Source organism: Sturnira hondurensis, unplaced genomic scaffold (genome assembly GCF_014824575.4).
Source record: "Sturnira hondurensis isolate 20B ecotype Veracruz unplaced genomic scaffold, ASM1482457v3 Scaffold0008916, whole genome shotgun sequence".
NCBI classification, from domain to species: Eukaryota; Metazoa; Chordata; class Mammalia; order Chiroptera; family Phyllostomidae; genus Sturnira; species Sturnira hondurensis.
The window spans coordinates 1260613-1283903 of record NW_028081547.1 but is presented as its reverse complement, the minus strand read 5'-3'; the positions used below and the strand labels follow the sequence as shown (position 1 = coordinate 1283903).

Here is a 23291-nt window from a genome sequence, read left to right as displayed (position 1 = left end):
TTTCTGGGACTGCCATGACCAGTTACCATGAACTGGGGGGGCTTAAATCAGCAGAAATGTGCTTTTCACAGTTCTGGAGGACAAAAGTCCAAAACCCAGATGTCACAGGGTTGGTTCTTTCTGCAGGCTCCGAGGGAGAATCGGTTCCCAGCCTCTCTCCTAGTTTCTTGTGGTTACCAGCATTCCCTGGTGGTCCTTAGCTTGGAGACACAACACTCCAACCTCTGCCTCCGTCTCCATATGGTGTTCGCCTGTGTGTGTGCACGCCTGAGTCCAAATTCCCCTCTTCTTATAAGAACACCAGCCACTGGATTAAGGCCTACCATAATCTATGACCTCATTTTAACTTGATTACATCTGCAACGGTTTTATTTCCAAATAAGGTCAAATTCACAGGTACTAGGAGTTAGGGTTTGAACATATCTTTTTTTTTTTTGAGCGGGGGAGGGGGGAGCACAATTGAACCCAGAGCAGGGCACAAAGAATATAGTGTGCGGGGAGGTGCCCTGAAGGGTATAAATGCTACAGGAATTCAAAGTCATACCCAAATCACTGGTTCAAGGAACTTTAAAGACAAATACACTTCTAAAGTAAACTACTTCTTCTAGAATTTATGTTTTGCATAAAACCCCAGAGTTTCCAATAAAGGATTTGTTGAAAGTAGTGTCCATCACAGCACAGCCCCTGGGAGAAAGTACTCTTAGCAAATGGACTTCCTCACTGCTTGCTTCCTGGGAAGGCTTCCAGGGACAAAACACACAAGCTCCCCACTTTCCTTTTAGGGGTTACTGGGAGACAGTGCCTTCCTTCTGCCCCCTTCTGTCTCCTGTACCCTTTGTTTTTGAATGGAGACTATTGGTTCTAACCATAAACCAAATTAGTCTCAATTTCTCCCCCTCCCCACCTTTTCACCTTCCTCCCACCCCCTAGATTTAAGTTAATACAGCTAAGAACAGAAGTCCAGGTGTGTCTCGAAGGGTGGATGCCTTTGTGGATCATTTAGGCTCTGCAGTTGCTGTAAATGTCGGCCAGAAGGGGGAACCACCTCTCAGGGGCCGGATGGGCCGGGAGCTAGGGAGCCTGTCTGGGCCACAGGCACTGTGCAAGAGCCAGCCTTCCCCTCTCCTAGAACCTTGCTCGGCCATAGAAACCCAGACTCTCTGAGCAGGGAGGCAGCTTAAAGTTTTGTTCTGCCATTGTTATCTATTTGGGGTCAGGGAAGCCTTAGAGAGTTCAATCAAAGCTATGGACCTCTATCCTAAAAATATACATAAATATCCACAGAAAAGTTCAGATAATTTCCAAAACTTCACTCACACCCTCAGGCTTATTCATGAACCCAGGGATAATAACCCCTGATTGAACACACTCTCTACACCCCCGTTTTCCCGAGGAGAAACTGAATTCTGCCCGGGTAATGGATTTGCTCTCACGTTGTGCATCTACTTAAAGGGAAGCCCAAAACTGAAGTGCAAATTCTGGTACTCTTGTTTAACCACAATGTACAGTTTGTTTCCATTAAATAAAAGTGACTCCTCCCCTTTGAAAATGAGAATCTGAAGGAGAATTCCGCTTTTGTTGGAAGGAGAGTGAGTAATGGGAGTGGGAGTGACAGGAGGAAAAGCTCGCCATGTTGGTGAGATTCACCCTTTACAACACAGACGTACATTTGCAATGGCCCTGGGATCCCACACTGCACTAGTGTAATGGGGTTATTGAGTGCCATCAGTTGGGATTCCAGCTTTTAAGAACATTGTTCTCTCTGAAGGTAAGTGGTATGTGTTTGCAAAGGACTGTGATGGAAGGTAGAAGACATACTTGGGGCAGGACCTTAGATCCTCACTGGGGCATCACAGAAGCAAAGTTTCTATTTCTTTAGTCCATTGATTGCCCTTTTCCCGCTGGGGGTAACCTCTAACAGGGAGACACTTCTGTTGCCCAAAAGATTTGATACTCTACAGTAGACGCCCACCACTTTCTTCCGCCCCCAGAACACATCCCTTCCTCTTCCCAACATCCTTTAGATTCTGGGACAAACCCATCTCAAATGGGGGTGAAGAGAAAGGTCCTGATTAACCAAAATTCAGGCGATTATATGGGAAAGTGCCTGTATTAAAAGCTCCTTGGAGGTGGGGAACTCTTACAGATTCCGGGGAGGTCTTAATTTGGAGATGTCCAAGTTTAGGGGGGATCCATTCACCCTCAGTTGTCTCCAAGTTTTCTTTTGGAGTTCTCAGATTAAGAGACCCTGGATGGGGGTCAGGGTTTTTTGTTTGAGGGGTCTCCAATTGTTTGAGGGCTGGCTGTGTGCCTGGCGGATGGGGTTAGGGGTTCCGGCGGCTTCTCGCGGGGCTCCTAAATCCACGTCCCTCATTCCAGACGGCGCCTGGGCCTCGCGGATAGGAAAGCTATCGAGCGCTACGCCCCCACCTCCCGGGCAGGCCTGGGGCGAGGACCCCTCCCCTGGTCCATCCCCTCGGGGCCCGCCGTGCGGGTCCTCGGGGGGACCAGAGTGGAGGACCAAGCGGGCGACCGCTGGGCTGCGGCCGAGGCGGAGCGGGCGGCGGCTGTGGGGTCCCTGTGAGCCGGCCTGGGGCTCACGGGCCGGGCTGAGCCGTCGGGGGCCTGGCGCACCCTACCCGGGACACTTTCCGCTTGGAATTGGGATCTGGTTTAGGGCGCGGAGCGGGGACCAGGGTGTCGGGGCGAGTTTCTCCCGGGGCCCGGAGAGAGCGACCGGCGGCGCGCGCGGAGGGGGAGGGGGAGCATACCCAGCTGGAGCCCGGCCTCGGGGCGCGCCCCGGCCGCCGTCCCCACCTCCGCCTCCTCCTCCGTCTCCTCCTCCTCCTCCTCCTCCTCCAGTCCCGCCGCCGCCGCCGCAGCCAACATGGCTGCGCTCCTGAGCCCGGGAGGCGGCCGCAACTGAGCGCCGCCCGCCGCCCGGGCCCCCAGCCCACCCAGGACCCCCGGCTCATGGACCCCGCCGCCTCACGGCTCCCGGCGCGCTAGGGCTGCAGCCAGGCGCTCGCCGCCCCGAGGCGCCGCGGGGCCCCTCGGGAGCCCCGGAGCCGTCCGGCGGGGCGGGGCGGCCCGCCACCATGGAGCCCCAGCGCCGGGAGCTGCTCTCCCAGTGTCAGCAGAGCCTGGCCCAGGCCATGACCGAGGTGGAGGCCGTGCTCGGACTACTGGAGGCCGCGGGAGCGCTGAGCCCCGGCGAGCGGCGGCAGCTGGACGAGGAGGCGGGAGGCACCAAGGCAGAGCTGCTGCTCAAGCTGCTCCTGACCAAGGAGCGGGACCACTTCCAGGACCTGCGCGCGGCGCTGGAGAAGACGCAGCCTCACCTGCTGCCTATTCTCTACCTGAACGGCGTCGTCGGCCCGCCGCAGCCCGCCGAGGGCGCCGGTGAGTGTCGGACCCTCGCCCAGCCTCTCGGACCTGCCTCCCAGGACTTCTCTCTCCTGCTCGCGGAGGGGGAACTCGGGAGGGCCACTCCTCTCCCCGCTGCTGGCCACAGGGACGACCTTTCCTCCTTTAGCTCGCGTGGGGAAGGGGCGACGCGCGGACCTTTATTTCACACCTCCTCCGCCAGCCTCGCCGCCGCTGTGAACAATACCCGGCACTGCAGGCCTTGACTCCCTGGTGCCAGGTCCAGCCAGGTCCAGCCTCCGGGGACCGCTGAGGGATGTCTGTCAGGCGCATTTCTAAGGCTCTTCACCACTCACCACCAGCTCTTTGAGAGCCTCTGTTAGCCTTTAATCAGTGGTACGGTAGAGAAGCATGGAACCTAGCTCAGGACCTGAATTTTGGTCCCTGCCACCTGGTTTCAGGACCACGGGTGCCTTTTCACTTTCGGGCTCTCCCCTCTCCCTCTGCCCAGATCTCAGTCTGTTCGCTAGCCCAGACTTGTGGTTGATTATGCACAATGCCTGCTAGGTTTCTTTGGAAACTGTGGGCCCGGAAAACTTGGGGAAGTTGCGTTGCACCATGGGAAAATCCTAGTAGTGGCTGCTGGGGCTCGGATCCCTCCCTGACCGTGCTGAGCTGTGTGAGGAAGGAAGAACTGTGGCCAGTTCCCTGGGGTGGGGGTGGGGTGACGGATTTGTGAGTTTTTGTGCATGGAGGTTATGCTGGGAGTTTGTGACCAGTGGTTGGCTTGGACTGGCCAGGTTGAGGAGTGTGGAAGGCCAGTCTTTCGGGCAAGGAAGCTCCAGGAGGGTTTAGCACTGAGGAAAGAAGAGAATGAGCATTTATTAGGCACTTACTGTTGTGGCAGGCACTCTGGTTTATCACATTTAATTGTTACTACTCTGTGAGCTATTATTCTTACCTTGCCAGAGGGAAAACTCTGCCTTGAAGTGGTTAAAATGCTCAAAGTATTGGACACCAGTTTTCAATTATGACCTACTGTTTTATTTAACACGTTCAGAGCCAGGAAGCGGTGAGTGCTACCGTTTCCATGTCTTGTCTTTATTTTAAGAGTAAACCTAGACGGCTGACAAACTGTCTTTAGGAACGTATAGGCCAAAGGCTGATGAGACCGTTTATATGGCTGTTAAAAGCCTCACGATTAAGCCGATGATTTTATAAGGTGCTCTCGGTAACACCTTTGATGTATATTGACCCTCTCCACCTCACTTTTTATAGTGGAGGAAACTGACGTACAGAGAGACTAAACTGCTGGCCACTCGGCACATCATTTTATTTGGTGGCTCTTTTGTCTTCTCTTTGGGTTTGTGACACTCCAGCATTTACACTTCTTCCTGCCAGTGTTCTGGCCCCCCTATTATGATCATATCTAAGTTTCTGGGCAGATCAAGTCCTCTCTCAGGATGGTGCTTTTGAAGATACAAAGATGGATAAGGATGGAGGGAAATGTCAGTGGGGTAATTTTTTTTCTTTTTAATTGCCTTTTATCTTTCATCATATTGTATCTTACCACATGCTTTACTCTCTCACTTAATTCTATGGCAACCCCAGGAACATGAGTGATGTCTTTCCTGCATTGCACTGGATTGTGTGACATTATCTGTGAGGTGTGAAGACAGGCCAGAAGTCAGTCTGTCCATTTATCTGTCTTTGAAGGAGGAGCTTTATCAAGGAAGCATAGAAGTTAGAGTGTAGACTAAATCCTGTTGGGGTGTGTTTGAGTTAGCACTAGTTTTAATCTCTGGAATAGATGGGTGAATTGCCATTAATTAGGTCCTCCCCCTTTCCTTGCCTGGAGGAGAAGATGGGGCCCTGCAGGGCCAGAGTTCTAGGAGCTGGTCCTGACCTCTGAGGAAGGAATGGAATTTGGATTTTATTCCCAAGGATAGTGATTTCAGGCCCTCATTTTACTACAATGCAGAGTTCTGTAGCCTTGCAGAGGGTTACTACATTCTCAAAAAAATAATTTTCAAGGGGAAGTTAAGTTCAGTTAATATTTCAGAAAAAATACAGGGTAGTATTTGTTGTGGCAAGATGCCATCTAGAGCTTCTGGGGAGAAGTGATGTGATGTACAAGTAAACAACAGAGTGTTGAGGTCTTTGTAATGGGTGACTTACTGTGGGGTGATTTTCCAATTTTTTTCTTTTAGCTAGAGAGCCCTTCTTATGGGAGAAAGCTCAGTGCATGAAAAGGATGAATGCACCTATCTCATTCCCCAGGAGGCAGAGTCAGGGAAATCTAGCACTGGGTTCTGTCTTCTTGCTCTCCCAGCAGTTTCCACATTGCATGCAGGTCCACAGCTCTACCCACAAGTTGGCCTTAGTACAAGGACCTTGTGGGATCCAGAGACAGGAACCAGTTGGCTTTCTAAGGATCCAAAGCATCAAGGGGAGGCCTCTTTATCAACATCTCTACATCGGAGGTGCTGCCATCACCCAGTTATGGGCTTTCTTGGCGAATTCCACATCCTTCGTGGGTCAGAATGCTCATCCCCTCCCTGGCACTTGTATGCGATGGGAGTTTGCTGTGCCACAGGTAAATATCTGGCAGCCCCTCACATGGGGCCTGGAATTGGGAGGAAGCTCGCTTAGATGGTACTGGATGGGTGAACACACCAAGCCCATCTGTTCTGCTCATGCTCAGTTAGAACCCTGGACATTCATAACCCACCAAGTTTAGGCTGGGAGTATGAAGGTGCCTAAGACAATGGTGTTGTTTTATTTTGGGGGGGCAGGGGTACTCCTGTGTCAGGATTGACAGTACATTGTCGTTCAGCGTGCTATATCTTAACCATGTGCTTTACTGTCTCACTTAATTCTGTGGCGACCCCAGTGAGAGGAGTGAGTGATTCCTTCCCTGTATTGTGCTGGGTTTTGTGACCTTACCTGTGAGGTGTGAAGACAGGCCAGAAGTTGCAGGGCACAGAGGAGCTGGAGTCAAGGAGAAGCACATGCTCCTGATTCTGTGTGGGGCACAATTTTTCTAACACCTGATTAGGCCCTCCCACTGTAATGTCAGGCCTTTTCCTGCATTGTGGAATTACGTAGACTTTTCTCGTCCCCATACATGGATCTGTAAGGAGGAAGTGATTCTCTCTGCAACCCCCTCCCAGGGTAGAGATAGGAGAGAACCGTTGTTTTCTTCTCAGTGGCTCAGGTCTCTAGGGTTTTTTCCACAGTTGTACCAGGATCTTGTTTCTTCACTCCGAAGCCACACAGTCCTTTGTTTTTTCTCTTTGATTAAGTTACTAACATCTGTTTTTTTTTCACTTGAAGAACCTCCACTGCCTGTACCTGAGAGCCCCTTCCTGGCTGTGAGCCTCAGTGTCTTCATCTGTGAGATGGCGCTAAGGATGCCACACTGCCTGCCTCAGCCCCTGGGAGGGCAGACTGTGACCAGGGAGGACTGAAGTGCTTGGTTCTGTGCTCAGGCCATGTGGGACTGGGGTGCAGACAGAGACGGGGTGTGTAGGATGTAATTCCAACCTGCAGCTCACTGCCTAGTCGGGGGAATGGGACACTTAGGAGAGTGACATTAGGAGACAGATCAATTGAGTAATACACGGCAAGCAGGCTTTTTCCTCCTTTTAAAGCTCGGTGACTACAGGCTTTTCCCAAATACTCTCGTCCACCCCTAGGGGCTCTAATTACCATCTAAACGTGGAGGGCTCCCCAAACCATTTTATGTCAGGCTTTTCTTGTGGGGCAGAGGTGGCAGAACGTGGCAGTTGCCCACTGGCCCCTCTAATGCGCTCAGAGCTGAATGTTTGCTTCTCGTTCCCTCTGTACCTTTTCTTTAGTTTCATATAGTGAGCCGGCTGACTCAGCTTCACCCGAGTTAAGGCAATGGAGACAGCAGCATCTGCTGGAGAAGCTGAGGAAGACTTTGTGGAGGGACTGGACCTTGAAATGGGTGTGGAAAGGGCACTGAAAATGCATAGGGAAAGGAGGAGGACATTCTGGGCAGTAGGCCTAGCCATGAGAGGAGCAGTGTGTTTTCAGGTTGCAGAATTAGGCCAGCCCGGGTAGAGCAGGGCATTGGCATTGGCTCTAGTTGGATAGGGATGCAACGGTAGTCTGGAGGGCCACAATGGCTAGCTGAGTGAGGGGTTTGGCTATCTCTTGGAATGTAGGCATTGTACACTGTCAGAAGTGAAAGCTGAGGGAATTTTTTCAAGAGGAATAGCCCTGCCAGGTTTTTCCAGTAGGACGAGTGCAGTTGGCTGCTGATTGTCAGGTGTGGATTATTTATTATTCATCAGGGGTTACCTGGGCCTTTTGTTCTCTTCCTGCTCTCTTAGGTACCAGCCTCCTTTTCTTCATCTACTTTGTCCTGGAGGGTCAGCAGGGACAGTGACCTAAGTAAAAGTTTCAACCATTGTAGTTTTTCTTTTAATTGTGTTACTGGAGAGGAAGGGGTGGAGGAACTTGGATGTAATAATTGAGAAGAGTTTTCTAAGAGAAAGGCAGATGATCACAAATGACAGAAATGCAGCCTACACCATAGTAGTCGGAAGAGAGGAATCTATTTATTTATTTGTTTATCCATATATTTTATTGATTATTGATTTTATTTTATGCTATTATAGTTAGTTGTCCCACTGTTTCCCCTCTGTGTTCCCCTCCTCCCAACACCACCCCTCCGACCAGCATTCCCCCATCTTAGTTCATGCCCATGGATTATACATACAAGTTCTTCGACTTCTCCATTTCCCATACTTTTCTTAACCTCCCCCTGTCTCGTTTGTACCTACCATTTATGTTTCTCATCCCCTGTACCTTTTCCCCCATTTTCCCACCTCCACCTCCCTGCTGATAACTCTCCATGTGGTCTCCATCTCTGTGGTTCTATTGCTCTTCTAGTTGTTTGCTTAGTTTGTTTTGTTTTTTGTAGGTTTGGTTGTTGATAGTTGTGAGTTTGTTGTCATTTTACTGTTCTTATTTTTGATCTTCTTTTTCTTAGATAAGTCCCTTTAACATTTCGTGTGATAAGTGCTTGGTGATGATGAACCCCTTTAACTTGACCTTATCTGGGAAGCACTTTATCTGCCCTTCCATTGTAAGTGAAAGCTTTGTAGGATATAGTAACCTTGGTGTACGTCTTTGCCTTTCATGACTTTGAATACTTCTTTCCAGCCCCTTCTTGCCTGCAAGGTCTCTTTGGAGAAATCAGCTGATGGTCTTATGGAAACTCCTTTGTAGGTAACTGTCTCCTTTTCTCTTGATGTTTTTAAGATTCTCTCCTTATCTTTAATCTTGGATATGTGGATTATCCAAGATTATCATGGATAATCTTTTAATTATGTGCTTTAGTGTGTGCTTCCTTGGGTCCAACATTTTGGGATTCTCTGAGCTGCTTGGACTTCCTGGAAGTCTATTTCCTTTAACAGATTCGAGAAATTCTCCTTCATTATGTTGTAAAATAAGTGTTCAGTTCCTTGCTCTTTCTTTTCTCCTCCTGGCACCCCTGTGATTCTGACATTGGAACATTTATTTATTTATTTATTTATTTATTTAAAATATATTTTATTGATTATAGCATTACAGTTGTTCCATTCCCCCCTTCCCTCCACCCGCACACCCCCTCCCCCACCATTCTCCCCCCTTAGTTTATAACCACGTGTCTCAAGTTCCTTAGATTCCATATTTCCCCCACTATTCTCGCCCTCCCCCCATCTATTTTCTACCTACCCTCTATGCTATTTTCTGTGCCTTCTCCCCTCTTCTCCTCCTCCCACCCCCCTGTTGCTAACCCTCCATGTGTTCTTAATTTCTATGGTTCCACTCCTGATCTAGCTGTCCTCCTGGTTTGCTTTTGTTTTAGGTGTGGTTGTTGATAACTGTGAGTTTGCTGTCCTTTCACTGTTAATATTTTTCATCTTCTTTTTCTTATATAAGTCCCTTTAGCATTTCATATAATAAGGGCTTGGTGATGATGAACTACTTTAGCTTGACCTTATCTGAGAAGCATTTTATCTGTCCTTCCATTCTAAATGAAAGTTTTGCTGGATAAAGCAATCTTGGCTGTAGGTCTTTGGATTTCATGACTTGGAATACTTCTTTCCAGCCCCTTCTTGCCTGTAAGGTCTCTTTTGAGAAATCCGCTGACAGTCTGATGGGTACTCCTTTGTAGGTGACTGTCCCCTTATCCCTTGCTGCTTCTAGGATTCTCTCCTTCATTTTAGTCTTGGCTAATGTAATTATGATGTGCCTTGGTGTGTTCCTTCTTGGGTCCAACTTCTTTGGGACTCTCTGAACTTCCTGGATTTCCTGGAAGTCTATTTCCTTTGCCAGACTGGGGAAGTTCTCCTTTATTATGTGTTCAAATACGTTTTCCACTCGTGGCTGTTTCTTTCCCCCTTTTGGTACCCCTATAATCCGGATGTTGGAACGTTTAAAGATGTCCTGGAGGTTCCTAAGCCTCTCATTTTTTTGAATTCTCATTTCTTCATTCCTTTCTGGTTGGATGTTTCGTTCTTCCTTCTGGTCCATTCCATTGATTCGAGTCCCAGTTTCCTTTCCATCACTATTGGTTTCCTGTGCATTTCCCTTCATTTCAATTAGTTTAGCCTTCGTATGTTCCTCTAATTTGTGACTATAATCAACCAGTTCTGTGAGCATCCTGATAAACAGTGTCTTGAATTGTGCTTCTGAGAGGCTGGCAATTTCTCAGTCGCTGAGAGTTATTGGCTCTGGGACTTTGAGTTCTTCTTGCGCCATCTTTTGGACTGTTCATGCCTGTTCCGTAGCAGGATTGGAGCCCTAAGGTGTTCACTAGAGCAGGGCAACTAAGTCGCTGGGTTGTGACGTTGTATGTGGGGGCGGGGTCAAAGAGAAGCAATGGCGTCCCGCCTGCCGCCTGCCGCCGCTGCTCCCACAGGTGGGGCAACTGCCACCGTCACCGGGCCCAGGAGTTTGGTCCTACTACACTCGAGTGTGCCACCGCCGTCAGCCCTCGCCCCCTGGGGCCTGCGTGGTCCGTCTCACTGTTCGCGAATGTGCGACCAAGGTCAGTCTGCCCCACACCCTGACTGGGTCCGGGCTGCCAACGCGCCTGGGTCGGGGGATCTTTCCTGCCCGACCCTGCTCGCTGCTGGCTCCGCCCCTCTTACCATCCCCGTTAAACGGTTAGATGTAGTCGGACTTCCGTATAATTCTCTTTGTTCTCCAAACCTTAGTTGTATTCAAACCTGGTTGTGGGAGAAGGCACAGTGTTTCCACCTATGCCTCCATCTTGGCGGAAGTCCGACATTGGAACATTTAAAGTTGTCCCAGAGGTTCCTAAGCTTCTCCATTTTTTTGAATTTTTGTTTCTTTGTCTTTTCTGGTTGACTGTTTATTTCTTCCTTCTGCTCTAAACTATTGATTTGAGTCCTGGTTTCCTTCCCTTCATTGTTGGTTCCTTGTACATTTTCCTTTATTTCACTTGGCATAGCCTTCACTTTTCCCTCTATTTTGTGACCATACTCAATCAATTCTGTGAGCATCCTGATTACCAGTCTTTTGAACTGTGCATCTGATAGTGTGGCTACCTTTTCATCACTTTGTTGTATTTTTTTCTGGAGTTTTGATCTGTTCTTTCATTTGCGCCGTATTATATTGTCCCTGTGTGTCTGTTATGTAGTAAGGGGCGGAGCCTTAGGTATTCACTAGGACAACCCACTTGGCTGCAGTTGTGACACCGTATGTGGAGGGGTCCAAGAGGGAACAGTGCCTGTTGCTCGGCTCTCTTTTGCTTTCAGTTGCTTCCCCCGCTATCCACAATCAAATCGGGCACTTGTGGTGCAGGTTCCCAGGTGGGTGGTTCTGTGTATGTTTTAGGACCCTGTGGGTCTCTGGCAAACTCTCCTGTGAGGCTGGGAGTTTCTCCTCCTGCTTCAACCCTCACAGGTTTGTTGTTGTTGTTGTTTGGTTTTTAAGATTATTATCTATTTATCTTTAGAGGGGAAGGGAAGGAGAGAGGGAGAGAAGTATCAACGTATGGTTGCCTCTCGTGCGTCCCCTGATGGGAACTGGCCTGCAACCCAGGCACGTGCCCTGACTGGGAATTGAACTGCGATTCTTTGGTTTGCAGGTCCATGCTCAATCCACTGAGCTATACCAGCCAGGTCCCCCTCACAAGTTTTTTCAGTCAGAGGTCTTGAGGGTTCATTTCCCTGCACTGGAACCCTGGGTTGCAGTCTGTTTTGCTCCCCAGTGTTTCCTCTCAGTTTCTCCACACGCAAATGTGGGACCGCCTGGTCAGCTGCAGCCTTTGCCTGCCCCGGTCCTCTAGCCGCTGTCTTGCTGCAAGCCCTCTGCTCCAGCTGCCATCTCCACCCCTCCTACCTGTCTGGACAAATGTTTCTTCTTTAACTCCTTGGTTGTCAGACATCCATACAGTTGGATTTTCTGGCAGATCTGGTTATTTTTTGTTTTTAAATTTGTTGTTGTGCAAGGAGGCAAAGTGTGTATCTACCTGTGCCTCCATCTTGGTCAGAAGTCCAGAAAAGAGAAATTTATTATATGATATTCCAGAACCTTGGGATGGATTGGGGAAACTGGCCTTTGGATGGTTGATCCTGAACGTGGTACTTTTTTCCTATGGGCCTGGAACATTGTCTCCATGGGCTTCCATCTTCACGGTCTCTTGACCAGGGAATAAGGGAGCTCCATCCACTTAGCCCAGACAGAGAAATCTCATGGAAGGATTTTAAGTGGCCTGACTAGGCTCATGTGTCCATGTGAGGCTCAATCATTGTGGACAGGGAAAGAGGACTGAGATTGGCCCAGCAGTGGACCCGACCAATAGAGTTGGGCGGGGGGATGCTGTGTTGGCGTCCCATACCAGGACCACATGGTGGTTCTTTAGAGTGGGGCGAAGCAGTTCTCCAGAGGATGAAGACCGGGACGGGTATCCTACCACTAAAACAGCCGGTGGATTTTCATGATGTGAGGTCTCATCTTCGTGTGATGATGCAATTAGCAGGTGAGGTCATTGCTAGAGTGGGGTGTTGTGGGAAGACTTCACTAGGTTTTAAACTTTGAGCAAAGCATTTAACCTTTCAGAGTTTATCTCCTATTCTGCAATAACTGCTTTACTATGCTGTTTCACAATCAGTGGGAAGGAAGAAGGAGGAGCATTTGTTAGTGTGGTGAGCAGTACAGCCTGGAACCAGACTTAGAACCAGAAGTCTGGGATTCTCCTGATATTTCTGAGGCTTGTGTGAGAACTCCGGGTAAACCATGTCGAACAGATGTCAGGGTTGCCTTTTGTGTGGCTGTGGATCACCAAGAGTAGAATGTAATCCCCAGGAACTGAATTTGCTGTTGTATTTCTAATGCCTAAAATAGAGCTTGGCCCAAGATAGGCGTTCAGAAATTTCTGTAGAGTAGATGACTAATCAGCTGTGTGTGGAATAAGTGGTGTGACCCTGTATAAGTGTGTGTCCTCTTCAGAAGTACATGCGGATTTTTTTCTTATTATTTTAAAATTGAATTTATTGGGGTGACATTGGTTAATGAAACTATATGGATTTCAGGGGTACAATTCTCTAACACATCATCTGTATATTGTGTGTTCACCGCCCCCCCCAAGTCAAGTCTCCTTCCATCGCCATTTATTCCCCCTTCACCCTCTCCTACCTCCCTCCACCCCCATGTACAGGTTTCTTAAGTGGTGACTTCACAGTGACAGAAGGCTGTGGGAGTGCAGGAAAACTAGAGTGAGTCCCAGATGCAGACACAGATGTCACCACCCACAGTATGTCTGTGATGGAAGCAGGTGGTGTGACATTGGTGTCTGAAGTTCCCAAGGTCACCCATCAGGTACTGGCATTGTGGGGCTGGCTGCCAGGAGCCATACGGAGCACCCACATTGCCTTTTGTAGGATGGAGAACTTTTCTTTTTCTGCGCTTAGAATTTGAATGTCAGCTTGGTGTCCTCAATAAGGTCTTGGATGGGTATCTGCTCCTGACTGCAACATCTTGACATTGGGTGAGCTTCTTCACTACCTGGGGCTTATTGGTTTATTTGTGTGTTTTCCAGTACAGCAGTAAAACCAGCAGAAGTTTAGTATTCACTGAGAATGTGTTCAGTCCTATGGGATCCTCAGCCCTTCTAAGGTGGCATTGGGTCCAGGGAGGCTTGGTGGTAGGGTTGGAGTAGATTTCTAAAGGTTTTTTTTTTGTTCTGTACCATGATTACTATTTTCTCATTTAGTGTTAGTGTTGAGTGATTTTTGGCACTCTGGCTTTCTATTTCCTGAAAAAGTAAGCAGTGGAGGAGAAATATTTTGTCTTAGGTGTTTTTTTTGTACCACCTCATTCCAACCACCCATGCATTCTGCAGGCCTGTGCGAGGGTGCTCTTCAGTAGTGTCCTGGAACCTTGGGGAGATGTGAGCCACAGGCACAGTGGATGTAGAGTAGGAGGGCTGGGCTGCCTATCGGTCTGTGCAGGAGGGATGTTGAGCTTGTTCAGCAGGAAAGAATATTCAGTAGGATTGAGTTGGGGGGGGAGTTACTGCGTCTTTTTTTATTTTTTACCTGGGGCAGATTGTTTATCTCTAAGTTGTGTGTCTCTGTTGATATTTTTGAGACAGGGTTCCATGAAAGTGCTACAGAAACCTTTTAAACTGAACAGGGATGTTTGGAATGTTTCATGTTAGCTGTCCAGATATAAACTCTCTTAATGGATAATTGGGGGGGTGATTGTTGATCTCGATGTTTATTTCACATAAAGTGTCATATAGCCTATTTGCTTTTAAAAAATTGTGGTAAAGTATACATAGCATAACATTTACTGTTTGAACCATTCTTTCCTGTTTTATAAAATCGTGGCAAAAGGTACATTAACATGAACTTTTCTCTCTCCATCATTTTTAAGTGTTCAGTGGTAAGTCCATTCACGTTGTTGTAGCTCTCACTACCATCCATCACTAGAACCATCTTGCAAGCTGAAACTCTGTAACAAATAAACAGTAACTCTCTGTTCTCTTCTCCTCCTGGCCCTTGGCAACCATCACTCCCCTTCCTGTCTCTGAATGTGACTCTGACTACCTCACGTGAGTGGGAGCATGGCAGTATTTGTCATCTGGTGTCTGGCTTGTTTTATTTAGCATAATGTCTTCAAGGTTCATCCATGTTGTATGTCAGAATTTCCTTCCTTTATTTTGTTTTCTTTATTTTCAATTGTGGTAACAAACACATGACATAAAATTTCCCTCCTTTAACCATTTTTAAGTGTGGGGTTCAATAGTACTAAGTACACTCACATTGCTGTACCCCTGGGCTCCAGGGCTCTTTCATCTCGCAAAACTGAAACTGTATCTGTTAGAGAAAAACTCTTCCTTCCCCCTTCCCCTGGCCCCTCTTCTCCTCTCTGTCTTTATGAATTTGACTGCTCTAGGTACATCAGGTGAGTGGAATCATACAGTATTTGGCTTTTCGTGACTGGCATATTTCTCTTACCACAGTGTCCTCAAGGTTCATCCATGTTGTAGCATGTGGCAGGATTTCCCTCCTTTTTAAGGCGAGTAGTATTCCATTGCATGTGTAGACCACATTTTGCTTGTCCAGTCATCTGTCAACGGGCACTTGGGCTGCTTTTCCCTGTCGGCTGTTGTGAGAATGCTGCAGTGAACCTGGGCGTACACACACCTCTTCAAGATCCTGCTTTCAGTCCTTTCGGATGCGCATCCAGGAGGGGAATTATGGTTCATGAGGCAGTTCAGTATCTAGCTTTTGGAGGAACTATCATACTGTTTGTTTTGAGTTGGAAATCCATACTGTCCACAACACCTTGACTTGGGGGCCCTTGGTCTGGCTGGAGTCTTAGTTCTAACATTTTTTTCTAAAAATTGTGTATTTTTTTCCAGACCTATTTTGGAAAGTCTCGGTACAGTTCCTTTGGGCTTTAAAGAAAAATTAAGTTTCAGTAGTCGTCTCTCACTCTTTTGAGGCCACAAGTTACTAACCATTGAATCCCAGCAGTATTCATATCTGGCAGCCAAGAGATGTTCACACATTTCCTCTGGGTTTCCAGTACTAAAATCTCTGTCCCCAAAGGCCTTGAAGTATGTTAGTTATTTCTGCTTTGTAGACACTTCCTTCTTTATCCCATTCAGGGTGGTTTAGTTTCTTAGTCTGGAATCTAGGGTAACTGGCTGTCAAGATTTGATTCTTTTCTTTTTCTTTTCTTTTCTTTTCTTTTCTTTTTTTTCCTTCCTTCCTTCCTTCCTTCCTTCCTTCCTTCCTTCTTAAAGCATAGTATTTTAAAAAAATATTTATTTATTTTTTAATCCTCACCTGTGGATATATTTTCATTGATTTTTTTTAGAGAGAGAGGGAGAGAAGCATCAGTTGGTTGCCTTCTGCATGCTCCTCTACCAGGGATTGAACTCATAACAGGAATCGAACCTACAACCTTTAATTTATAGGACAACACTCCAACCAAGCCACACTGGCTAGGGCAAGACTTTCTTTCAAAAGGCTTAGGTCAGCATTTCCCAAGGAAACATCTAAATACTAGTTTGGTGGGATGTCAGTGGTGTTGCTTGATACAAGGGGTCTGTGGTCAAATGCATTTCACCAGTGCTGGTTCGAGCAGGTCGCAGGGGCTTCCCTGCTGGGAGCCTCTGAGGACACAAGTAAGCCAGAGTGCATTCACTATGCAGTGTTTCCCTGAGTGATTTGACCACAAAATCACTCACTTTTCATTGAGCATTTTGCGACATCAGTGTTCTGAGAAATGCACTTTTGGGAAAGTTCAATGTTAGTGCATGGAACTGGAACATTAATATATACCATTGTTTTTCAGATTTTCCCTCAGCTGTCTCACTAGGGGAACCAAAGCCTTAAACTTTCCCATTCTTTTAAATTAAACTTAGGTAGGCATATGTGATTCTGGGCCAGAAGATTTTTGGTTGTGCGATCTTACATAAGGTGTGTGTGGCCTCTCTGGGCCTCCGTTTCCCCAGTGTGGCTTGACAGGGATGAAGTCTGGTTTCGTGATGGTGATTCTTTGAGATGCTTAAACCTCTTGCAGTCTTCTCTAGCTGTGGACTTTGACCCCAGGAAAGCTGACCAGGGGCTGATTGGTGGAAGATACTGGAAGGTAGAATTGAGCTGAACTTAAGCAAAGGCCTTTCTTTCTTCCCCCCTCATTTCCTTTTAAACTTTGTAGTATAAAATTTTCAAACACTTCAGTTCACAGGCTGGCACTCAGTCCACTGAGCCACACCAGCCAGGACCCATGGACAAAGTCAAGGGGTGGGGAGGATTGAATATGGGAGGTTAGGGGGTGGTCAGGGTAAAAAATGGGGACAACTGTAACTGAACAACAATTAAAAATTTTTCAAACATATGTAGAGATGGAGAAGATAATAACAAATACCCAGCTTTCCCAACGACTTTTGTTTTCTGTAGTATTTTAAAACAAATTGCAGACAGCACATCATGTCCCTCAAAAACACTTAAGGAAGTGTCTCTAAGACATTAGGGCTTTTTAAAAAAACATTGCCAGAAGACCAGTTTTACAAAAACAGTGTTAATAGTTACTCAATGTCCTCTGATAGGGAGTTGATACTCAGTTTTCCTTGTCTCAGAAATGTCTTTATCATAAAATAATATAAATCAGCCTAAGTTTCAAAATAAAATCACTTTCCATATAAAAACCAGGATGATCTCAAGCTGAATAGAAAATGTATTTGATAGATGTCAATACCAAGATGAAAAAGAAAACATAAAGAAAAAAGAAGAAAAAAAAAGAAATGTCTTTTTATAGATGGTTTGTTCGAATCAGGATTTTAATAAGGTCCACATGCGGCCTTTAGTTAGCGTCGCCCTCTGAGCCTCTTTCATAAACCCGAATACTCCCTTTCCCTGGGCCTTTTGTTTAAGGATGAACTTGCTTTAATGGTCAGTGCCATCCAGCTACGGAGTGGACTGCCCTAGGTGGCGATGTTCCTTCCCTAGAGTCCACCTAGACGTGGGGTGAGCACCGGGTGGTTCTCAGAGAGTGGGCTGTGAAGCCTGACCGGAAGCCGCCTCAGCCTCAGTTTTCCGGCAGGGCTGTTGTGAACAGTTAAATAGCATGTGAAGGGTAAATATCCTTTGTGATTGGACCCCTTTCCTTACCTGGACTCTTCCAGGAGAGCCAGGGGTGTAAAGTAGGCAAAGAGCTGCTGTGGTGATCAGTTGTGGAGGCTAGGAGCTCTCCCCCTTTCCTTGTGGCCTCCCTGAGGCTCTTCCACAGAGTTCCCCAGGGTTCTTCAGGGTTCTGCAGAACATAGCCTTAAAATCACTGGCTTGGAAGCTTTTAATATGCTCCCCATGCTGAGAGAGACAAGAGCCCCCACACTCCACCTGCTCTCCAGCCCCCAGCCTCACCTTCCTTTGCCTGAGCTGGGCTGGCGAGTCTCAGGTGGACGCATAGACTGCAAGTGGTGGCAGCTGTGTTTCCATCAGATACTCTCGTCTCCATCTGCTTCCTCTGTTTACCTTTGTGGGTTTCCTTTCTGAATGAACCATGCTTTCAATAATGACAAGTGACCACAATGTGAGTAATATAAAAAACACCCATTCGATTCTTCCCCAGACTGTGGTAAGGGAAGGGGCAGAGTGAAACCCCATTAAATAGACCCTTGTAGTGGGAAGTGGTTTCCTTTTTTGAAAAATTATTGTTAAAAAAATATGTATGGTCATTAGCTTACCTATATTGCATAAGAGAACTGTTAGCCATTGATGCATAAATAAGCCCCTGCCCACATGCATCCTTCAGGTGGGGTAGCTGGAGCCGCCTGTGTGGGAAGCTGCACCATCAGAGATAATGGCCTGCGACTCCTTGCTGCTGCCACGCTGCTAGTGAGAGCCAGGGCGTGTTTTCTGTGCCCACAGTGTTTTCCCAGGTGTGGCCTGTCTCACAGGTAGCTCTCAGGCCTTTTACGGAGTCAGCTTTAAGTTTCTTGCCGTAATGGTGTCTGACTGCTTAAGGTGGCCTGGGACACCCAAACAACACTCGTACATCATTTGACCATTGTGAATCTGCTCAGCAAAAGTGATGAAAATCCGTCTCACCAGCAGTGAGTGATGTGAGATTTTTATATTTTGATGTCAGAAGTCATACTTTAAAAAAAGTGTAATGCTCTTCTCAATACTCATCAGAACCTCTGTTCTTCTTATTCAGGGCAACCTCTTTTTCTTCTCATCTGGCTAAACTTTTTAAGTTTCCTGTTTATGTTTCTTAAGCAGCTTAAGACTTATGTATCACAGCTGGAAGGGGTCTTAGTGACCATTTTGCCCAAACTGCGAATTTTACAAATGAGAAACAGCAGTCCAAAGACACAAAGGGACTCCACCGGGATCTCCTAGCGTGCCTCTGGCAGAGTGGGCAGGACACAGGGTCCAAGGTTTCTTCCCATGCTGGGGTTCCTTCCAAGGCATCTTTGCCAACCCCAGGCTGGGCACGGAGTCCCCAGAGCCTTGGCTGGTTTTTGCTGATCTGGGCCTGGCTTTTGCAGGCGCCAGTCTTTCCAGTGAGAGTAAGTAACAGGGCATTGTAATTTGTGAAGCTGTGCTACAGCTTCTCATTCCTGACCGCTCAAACAAATCTTTTGTCACTAATTGGTATTTACGTTTTGCAGATGGGCAAACTAGGCCAAGAGATGTTCATCAGCTTGCTTAGGGCCGCCAGCTGCTCAGAGACTGGGCATGTTTTGGAGTCCTTGTCAGTTTCTTTATCAAGACTGCATTTGTTCTGTGCCTGGGGCCAGCTGGTGGAGGTCACTATTGTGAAGTCAGTGTCCTGAGCCTTGGACACCCCTCCCTTTCTTATCTCAGCATTCATTCACTCATTCAGCAGATGTGTTCTGCGAACCTGCCACACAGGGGGACTGTTTGGATCAAAATATAGGTTGTGACATCTGGATTTTAGTGCTGAGTCAGATAATGGGTCTGATGTTGGCAGGAGGTACCTCCTTGTCTCATTCTTATTTGACACAGCAAAAAACTTCCAGGGCTGACTGCTGTGGCTTTTTATTGCTTAGTCACAGGACAGAGTTCAAGCAGGAAAATGACGCCACTGAGTCTCTTGCCTCAGAGGAAAAAGCCTTGAATAAAGATAAGAGGGTAAAGGCCCCAGGACACTGAGTTGGGGCCCACCCCCATCGCCAACCTCAGTGGGAACCAGATCCAGGAAAAAGAAGGAAAGTAAACAAAATCAAAATGTGCTGGTTCTGGGTCTTTTTCCTGAAAAAAAAAAATTCCTTTATATATTAAAATATTAAAATATATATATATNCTGGTTCTGGGTCTTTTTCCTGAAAAAAAAAAAAATTCCTTTATATATTAAAATATTAAAAAAAAAAAATATATATATATATATATATATAAACATATGTATGTAGCTGAACCTCAAGCAGCTTAGAATTTAGGGGCTGTGAGAACATTTATGCCTGTGTAGTCTCCTAAATTTTGACAGAAAATGGCAGACTCCCATTATAAGTCCTGTCATATTTTCTCCTCCTTTTTATGAGCCCAGGGAGACAGAACAAAACAGTGAACAGCTCTCCTTACCTTCTATGGAGTTTTGCTTTGTGGAATTTCATGTAAGCTTGTTCTTCTCTCAGCCTCCCTCATATTAAGGCTTGTGATGAAAATTCAGTGGAGCTGGTCACAGTGTCTTCTTGCATGAGATCATACAGCTTCTACTGTGTCCATCCATTCGTCTGTCCACTCCTCCATCATGTGTCCAGCATATGCCTTGGTCCATGGGTCTGCTAAGTGCTGAGTATGTAGAGATGAGACAGACATTAGCATCACCTGTGATAAATATCGTAGACCCATACCAAACATCCTGAGTTTGATTTGTTCTTTTAGCTGGGGTATGCATCCTGTTGTTCATCAAAGCTTTTCATTTTGGATTGCTCTATGCTGCCTTTCTCTCTGCCTATATTGTGAGAAGTAATCAGCCTAGCTTATTGACTTCAATTCCTTATCTTTCATTTTTTGTTTTATAACAAATGGCACGTGCTTTAGGTTGCAAAAGTCTGTAATATGCTCAAAAAGGTAAAAAGAAGATAGGTCTTGCCCCCTTGGACTTTATTGTCTCTTTGGAAAACCCACACCTGTAGGAGCAGGTGTGCAGCAGTCCAGATCACACAGAGCAGGTGAGGCCACCCAGAGACACTGTACACTGAGCTGGGTGAAGGCAGATGACTGGAAGGCTGCGTGGGTGCTGGGGAGGGGGAAGCAGGCCTGGTGAAGGCTGTGTGCAGGACACGGGAGGAGATTTGGGAGGGAATCCATTCTCTGAAGAGTGGATCTTTGTGGGAAGTACAGGCTTCCGCTGGAGGCAAGCATGCAGCAAGTCCTGGGAAAATGAGTTCAGCCTAACCAACCCCCGGGAAGACACAGCTCAGGCCTGGCGGTAGTGTCCAGTTGTTCTCCTTGCCGTTGCGTCTCTGTGACGTTGCGTCTCTGTGACGTTGCTTGAGCGTGGGGCTGGAGAGGAGCTGCAGAGTTGGCATGGAGTAGGGGGTGGTCTGTGGAATGTGGGGGAGGGCGCTGCAGCCAGAGGAAGGTGGGGTGAGGGAAATAGGCTGGCTGGCCTTTGCAGAATCCCTAGAGATGTCTGATTGGCTTTCTTTGAGTTATTAGATGGATTGGAAAGACATCTTTTTGCTAACTTTCAAGTCTGAGAATTATAGCCGGGCTGTTTAGAAACCAGAGTCTGTGAGTCAGCTTGAGACTAGTTCCCGTCTGCTGGCCTTCTCTTTGTGAAGGAGGAGGGGGTGGTTGAGGAATAAGGTGGCTGATGGGGAATGAGTCCTCATGGCCACCTCACATAGTTTCTCTAAGCCTTATCCTTATCTCTCTGATGGGGTCCGTGACACCATTCCCGGCCCACAGCTGGTATCAAAGTGGACGGGTGGTGCAGAGACATGGTCACATGCATGCAGGCAGTTGTGTGTTGTGTGGACAGTGTTTTTATTGCACAGGATGCTTTGTCTTGATTTTGGTTTTAAATTTCTCATTTGATCTCATCAGCAGCTCTTTGGGAGTCCTTACTCCATGTTAACAAATGAGGGAACAGGTGTAGGAGGCCAGGTCATGTGGGAGTCAGTTTAGTAGAGTGGTTAAGAGTCTCTATCTAAGCCAGGCATTGAGTTCAAATCCTAATCTGCTACTTACTGTGACCCTGGGCAGGTTACTCTCCCTCTCCGTCCCTCGGTTTCTTCATCTGGGAAATGAGGATAATAATAGGACCTCGTATGGTAGGGATTGAAGGAGTTACTATTTGTAAAGTGTTTAGAGCAATGCCTGGCAGAGAGTAAACACTACGTAAGCATAAGGTGTTACTGGTATTGTTATTAGAGCCCCAGTCCCATGGCCGTTTAGGTGCCACATGAAACTGGTTTTCAGGGGGGCGTTGGTTGGTCGGTTTCCACATTCTGTAGTCTGTACTCAGGGTGTAGTCTGCAGATCAAGGTTGGTCTCTAGCCCTTGGTTTTTGGACCGTGATGAAGTTAGCACAGAGAGTTGAGCAAGTGTTTAGCAACCTCTAGAGCAATTTGACCTTGCTGGGACTCATTGAACAGGTACAGACTGCTTCAGGTGCTGTCAGATCACATGGCCGTCACATGTGGCATGAGCTGTGCGTAATAGTCATCGGGTAGCAGGACCGTGTGATCGCAAATAGACGTGCAATGGCCTGAGAGCCCCACTGTGTTGCCGCCCACCTGAACGGCAGCTTCCTGGGGAGGAGCCTCCGCCCACCGGAGCGGGCGGGGCCGTGGCATTTTGCAGGCCAGCGTGTGATATTTGTGCTCCAGCAGTCTGTGACAGCTCAAGGCAGTGAGATCTCCCTGAGAAGATTCTTACTCGTTTTTAAAAAGTTTTTTTAAATTTATTTTTAGAGAGAGGGGAAGGGAGGGAGGAAGAGAGGGAGAGAAACATTGAGTAGAGAAACAGTCGATCATTTGGCTCCCATGACCCCAACTGGGGACCTGGCACCCAAAACCCAGGCATGTGTCCTGACCAGGAATTGAACCCACAACCTTTTGGTTTGTGGGACAACTCCCAAACCACTGAGCCACACCGGTCAGGGCTGAAGATTCTTATTAATGAGCAGTTGTTTCCATTCAGCTCAACTTATTATGGCAAACACCTCCCTTGCTGTTCTAGCAGGCGTGGTTCTGGCAGGTTTGGTAAGAATCCACAGTAAACTCTGTTTCCGCCTCTTAGCTGGTAGGGACCCAGAAAGCTGGATGATGTCAGTGGATAGTGGCGTGTGGGGATCCACACAGTCCCCTCTGCGGGTGCAGCTCTGCTGGAGCCTTTGGCAGAGCTCTTGTGAAGCCCCATCCCCCGCAGGCTCTTGCCCGGGTTTCTGGAGGTGCCTTTGGGGTGGTGTTCACCCCTGGGAGAACTGATGGGTGCAGTGGTGGACACAGGCCGGCAGTCCCCTGAAGCAATTCCAAGTGACAAGACACACATGGCAGTGGCATGGATCATAAAGTATAGAGCTCAGTGAAAAAGTAAGAAGTGGAGTGAGAGGGGTAGTGCAGTACTGATGAATTAATACAACAAAATCTCCACTTTGCAAGAACACAAAGAAATAGATTAACACAAAAGAATGGTCACCTCTGGGCTTGGGGGAGGAGAATGGGAAGGGGAATGGGAATAAAAGGAAACAAATAAAACGAGGGAGGAAAAAAACATCACTTTTCTGCCCTGCTGCTTTCTCTGGGGGAAGGCCTTTTGTGTCTGGGCGCTTCTAGCAGTGTGGGGTCTGTGTGTCTTCAGTGGAGCTGGCAACTTCCAGCAGGTTGTTCACTCAAAAATGTCTTCAGTAAAGAGTTCCTGGCCAGTGGAGCCACCATTGCG

The 23291-nt window shown here is 47.4% G+C and overlaps 1 protein-coding gene across 3 annotated transcripts in view; it reads left to right on the top strand.

The window, feature by feature from the left end:
* Positions 1-2855: 2855 nt before the first annotated feature.
* The window catches only part of DLG5 (discs large MAGUK scaffold protein 5), a 127243-nt gene continuing 106807 nt past the window's right edge, over positions 2856-23291 (top strand). For all 3 annotated transcript variants that reach the window (XM_037056371.1, XM_037056372.1, XM_037056370.1), the window contains exon 1: positions 2856-3402. In XM_037056371.1, the coding sequence (XP_036912266.1) occupies positions 3099-3402 (304 nt within the window). In that variant the 5' untranslated portion in view covers positions 2856-3098. The remainder of the gene's footprint in view (positions 3403-23291) is intronic.